The sequence below is a fragment of the Silurus aristotelis genome (genome assembly GCF_946808225.1).
Source record: "Silurus aristotelis genome assembly, chromosome: 19".
Lineage (NCBI taxonomy): Eukaryota > Metazoa > Chordata > Actinopteri > Siluriformes > Siluridae > Silurus > Silurus aristotelis.
Window position 1 is genome coordinate 23463190 of NC_139592.1, and position 4869 is coordinate 23468058.

Genomic DNA, 4869 nt, shown 5'->3' on the forward strand with positions numbered 1-4869 from the left:
GAGAGAGAGAGAGAGAGAGAGAGAGAGAGAGAGAGAGAGAATGAAACAGCAAATGAGCAGCTAATAGTTTTAGAAGACAGCAAGAATAAAAGATAGACACTGATCAAGAATCTCTCCCCCACTTTTCTCTCTTTCTCCCTCCCTCTCTCTCTCTCTTTCTCTCTCCCTCTCTCCCTCCCTTCCCCCTTCTCTCTCTCTCTCTCTCTCCCTCCCCCCCCTCTCTCTCTCTCCCCCTCCCTCCCTCCCCCCTTCTCTCTCTCTCCCCCTCCCTCCCTCCCCTTCTCTCTCTCTCCCCCTCCCTCCCTCCCCCCTTCTCTCTCTCTCCCTCCCTCCCCCCTTCTCTCTCTCTCCCCTTCTCTCTCTCCCTCTCTCTCTCCCTCCCTCTCTCTCTCTCTTTCTCTCTCCCTCTCTCCCTCCCTCCCCCCTTCTCTCTCTCTCTGTCTCCCTCTCTCCCTCCCCCCCTCCCCCCCCCTCTCTCTCTCTCCCCCTCCCTCCCTCCCCCCTTCTCTCTCTCTCCCCCTCCCTCCCTCCCCCTTTCTCTCTCTCTCCCTCCCTCCCCCCTTCTCTCTCTCTCCCCTTCTCTCTCTCTCTCTCTCTCTCTCTCTCTCTCTCTCTCTCTCTCTCTCTCTCAGAACTATCAGAATGCTGAGGCGTTCGTGTCCCAGCAGAACGTTGAGGTCTTTAGGACTCTGCACTACCTGAGCTCCGTCATCTCTGATATTAAGTCCCCGGCAGGTACGAGGGAAAACCCCGCCCGCTTCTGCAAAGATCTTCTGAACTGCAAACCCACGATGGCTGACGGTGAGATTCCACCTCACCACTCATTTCCTGATTTCAAATATCAAAACGTATGGAAGGAGTCTCCAGTTTCAGCGTCAGGTCTAACGATCTAACGACCCCTGTGGTCTTTACAAGAAGCATAAAAGGGGGCGTGGCCAGCACAGGTTTCACTAATGAACCTTCATTTGTCTCTCAGGGATGTTTTGGATCGACCCGAACCTCGGCTGCACGTCTGATGCCATCCAGGTGTTCTGTAACTTCACAGCTGGAGGCCAGACCTGCCTTTACCCTGTCGTTACAGATAAGGTACTCACACACACCTGAACACACACACACCTGAACACACACACACACACACACACACACACACACACACGTACAGGGTCATGTGTATAAACCTCTGTGTTCCTGCAGGTGGCGCTTGGGATCAGTAAGGTCCAGATGAAGTTTCTGCACTTGCTGAGCGTTGAAGCCACTCAGTCCATCTCACTCCACTGCTACAGCGAGCCAGATACCACCTCCATCCCCAGCTTCTCCTCATCTTCCTCATCCTCCTCTGTCCTCTTTCACGGCTGGAACGGTCAGGTGGTGGAGAGGAGCTCCATCCCACACCATCACGTGCTCCAGGAAGAGTGTGGGGTAAGAAAAAAGATGGAAAGAAAGGCAAATTAAAAGAATGTAAAAGATAGATAGATAGACAGACAGACAGACAGACAGACAGACAGACAGAGAGACAGACAGACGGTTAAATGGCTGATCTGAACGTGTCGTCATTGTGAATGTTGCAGGTACGTGACGGCCGATGGCATCGCTCTCGATTCCTGCTGCACACTCAGGACCCGACGCTGCTTCCCATCCTGGACGTACAGGGTTTCCAAGCCCAGAGCACAGGGCCCGAGCAGCGCCACCTGGAGGTCGGACACGTCTGCTTCCTGTGAGCCACTTCCTTTTCCTCCTCCTCCTCTTCTCACCTGTGAAACAACTGAAGGACACGTTTCAAGATGGCCTCCCGCCAAGTCGGGTCGCCGAAGAACCTGCCGCCGCACCGTCGTAGCTTCCCATGGGTCCTAAAGCCTGACTCATACAGGGAAAATAATTCCCTGTTTAAACTTACGAAGAACACGAGGTGGAACGAAGCGGCTCGTCCCCTCCAGTACCAGGGTTTATTACTTAGAACATGGTGCTGGAGTTAACCGAGTCCACAGGCTGGGTTTGGAAGTTTGGAGTTAAAAGCAAGATACTCAAACGTGCTGATTTTTGGAGATTTTAAAACAATAATCTAATCCAGAATAAATCGAATAAACTAAAGGAAATTTCCAAAAAAACGCTCAGTTGTGGTATGAAAGATCTGAATCAAGTGCACAAACAAAGATCCGGTTTCACCAAAAACCAGTGTTTCCTCTGTGAAGAACTTCTGAAACACTGATTCAGGATCAGGTGCTGATAATCAAAACACAGTGTTAGGTGACGGACTGTTAATAAAAAAGGGCACATTTTATTGTATTTATGTCATAAATATGCAGCAAATCCAGTGATATGAGTGAATTTAGGTCAAACTAGGTAGCTAACGCTAGCTAACTAGCTAATATTAGCTATTAGCTATCAGCGAGAGTTTCCCGCTCAGCTCACACTCCATAAAACTGTTCCTAAATAGTGATCAATAAGTGTGATTCCCATCCTGAGAGAAATGATCTGCGGCTACTAATTAGCGCTTTAGCTGGTTTTGTCCAGACCTGAGTGTTAGCATGAACGCTTGTGAATATCGAGGTAACCCTACTGTGGTGTTTGTGTTTAATATCAGCACACAGGAACACACGTAGCCTTGGTACCTCCATCAGAACAATCCATAGAGCAGAAATCCTCAAACTCACTTCCTGCATTAACTTTCATTCACTTTCAATCCAGTCCATTAGAAACGCTAGTGTATACGATGCTAATATATTCTGTCCCCTCAAATTATTACTACAGTTGCATTAAAATATCAGAAGCATGCTGGGCGTGCACGGTGCATCTTTTTGTTCTGACAATCGGGGAAAAAAAACACAGCTAGCATCTCCCAACGTTCCGCCATCTTGCAAATCAAGTGTGTTTGTTAGTTTTAGATGTGAGATTATACTCTAGGGTTAAGGCGAGGCTAAGGCTAAAGGCTAAATTACTGTTTTTTAGGAAGACAAAGTCATAAAAACTCTAGCAGGCCACTGAGAAATACAGTCGCTAAGCAAAAGATCGCTAATTTCCGCGGATAAAGTGATTGTGTTATTTGGACAACACCAAATTCGAGACGAACTCATCACTGACCTTTTCCCAAATGTATTTGTTCCAAAGAATAATAAGCAGGTTAATAACTAGCTACGAAAGAGGTTACAAGTTTCTGGACCTTTTAGCGAATGCAATCGACAGCGTACATTATTTTTATTTCAAGTCCTGCATTCATGTGCGCCCTCTGGTGGCTTGGAGGTTTAATACAGTATACGCTTGTTAGCTTTTCTTGACGGAATACATTTAATCTCACTAGCATTATGATACGCACGGGACACGAACACGCTAGATGAAATGCTAACACCCAGCGAAAGGTGTGTTGTGTTGCATCAGGAGCGGATTGGGATTGAAAGAGCAGGATAGCGGTAATGCGGCACTTACCTGGTGCTACGAGTGCAATATGGATGGATGGGTAGATAGATAGACAAATGGATGGATGGACGGACCGTGAGAGATGGAGAATCACACTCCTGTGTACAAACTGAACCGAAACCTAATCAGGTGGCACCTACCTCCTTCCCGCATCGCCTTCCAAGATGGCCACCCACGAGGCGTTCGGCGCTCGCCGTACGTCCCGGCTGCATCAAGACCCTTAAAGAGTACTTTATTTGAAATATATAATTTATATAAAAATGTTTGATGTGTTGTGTTTTATAGGCTTTTATTTACTTTTTTAAATAAAGGAAGGTCACCCTTACAGAAAAGTCGTCCTGCGTTTCATGAAGCAAAGAGTTTCAGCGTAATTCAGATATACTGTAGATATTATACAATGTGTGTGTGTGTGTGTGTGTGTGTGTGTGTGTGTAACCTGCTTATATGAAGGGCATGGGACTTCTCTGTAAGGGTTCCCTATGCCTTCTCCATGGTGCTGCGCTCGACACAGCTCGTTAACCCGTCACGTTGCCGGTGTATATTTTACGATATAATGTTGATTTATTTATGTTTTATTTTCTTTATTAAATTGCTGTATGCCAGTAAATGATCATATCGTTTGTCTGAGATCTGGCAAAGTAAACATTTACGCAAATAATTATTTATATCAAATTTGAGTTTGTCCCCACACACACACACACACACACATACACACACACACACACAGAGGTGGTTCAGTGCTTGGTGCTGTATTGTATTGTATTGTATTGTATTGTCACATTCTGGCAGCTAAAACCGGCCAGATTCACAACTATATTCACATGTTTAACTTATATTAGCTCCCATTAACTGACCTTTCACCCTGTAAAAGTAAATGTAAAGAGTAGATACGTCTGATATCAAATAAACTGGTTTAATCCCAAAGTGTTTCTGTTTCACAGCGAATCAATTCACTGAAGTCAAGAAGCTTTTACTGTCATTTTACCCAAATAAAGATACGATAAAGACGCAGTACACAGTGGAAAAAAACAACGTTACTCTACAACCCTGGTGCTACATACAGAACACAGAGCTACACACACAACACAGAGCTACACACAGAACACAGAGCTACACACACAACACAGAGCTACACACACAACACAGAGCTACACACACACAACACAGAGCTACACACACACAGAGCTACATACAGAACACAGAGCTACACCCACAACACAGAGCTACACACACACACAGAGCTACACACACAACACAGAGCTACACACACACACAACACAGAGCTACACACACACAGAGCTACATACAGAACACAGAGCTACACCCACAACACAGAGCTACACCCACAACACAGAGCTACACACACAACACAGAGCTACACACACACACACAACACAGAGCTACACACACACACACAACACAGAGCTACACACACACACACACACACACACACACACA

The 4869-nt window shown here is 46.2% G+C and overlaps 1 protein-coding gene across 1 annotated transcript in view; it reads left to right on the forward strand.

The window, feature by feature from the left end:
* Positions 1-4335, forward strand: part of col24a1 (collagen type XXIV alpha 1 chain) — a 74341-nt gene extending 70006 nt beyond the window's left edge. Inside the window, exons 57-60 of the mRNA XM_083521445.1 lie at positions 633-801; positions 977-1086; positions 1195-1419; positions 1569-4335. Coding sequence (XP_083377571.1) covers positions 633-801; positions 977-1086; positions 1195-1419; positions 1569-1718 — 654 coding nt within the window. The 3' untranslated portion in view covers positions 1719-4335. The remainder of the gene's footprint in view (positions 1-632; positions 802-976; positions 1087-1194; positions 1420-1568) is intronic.
* Positions 4336-4869: the final 534 nt, after the last annotated feature.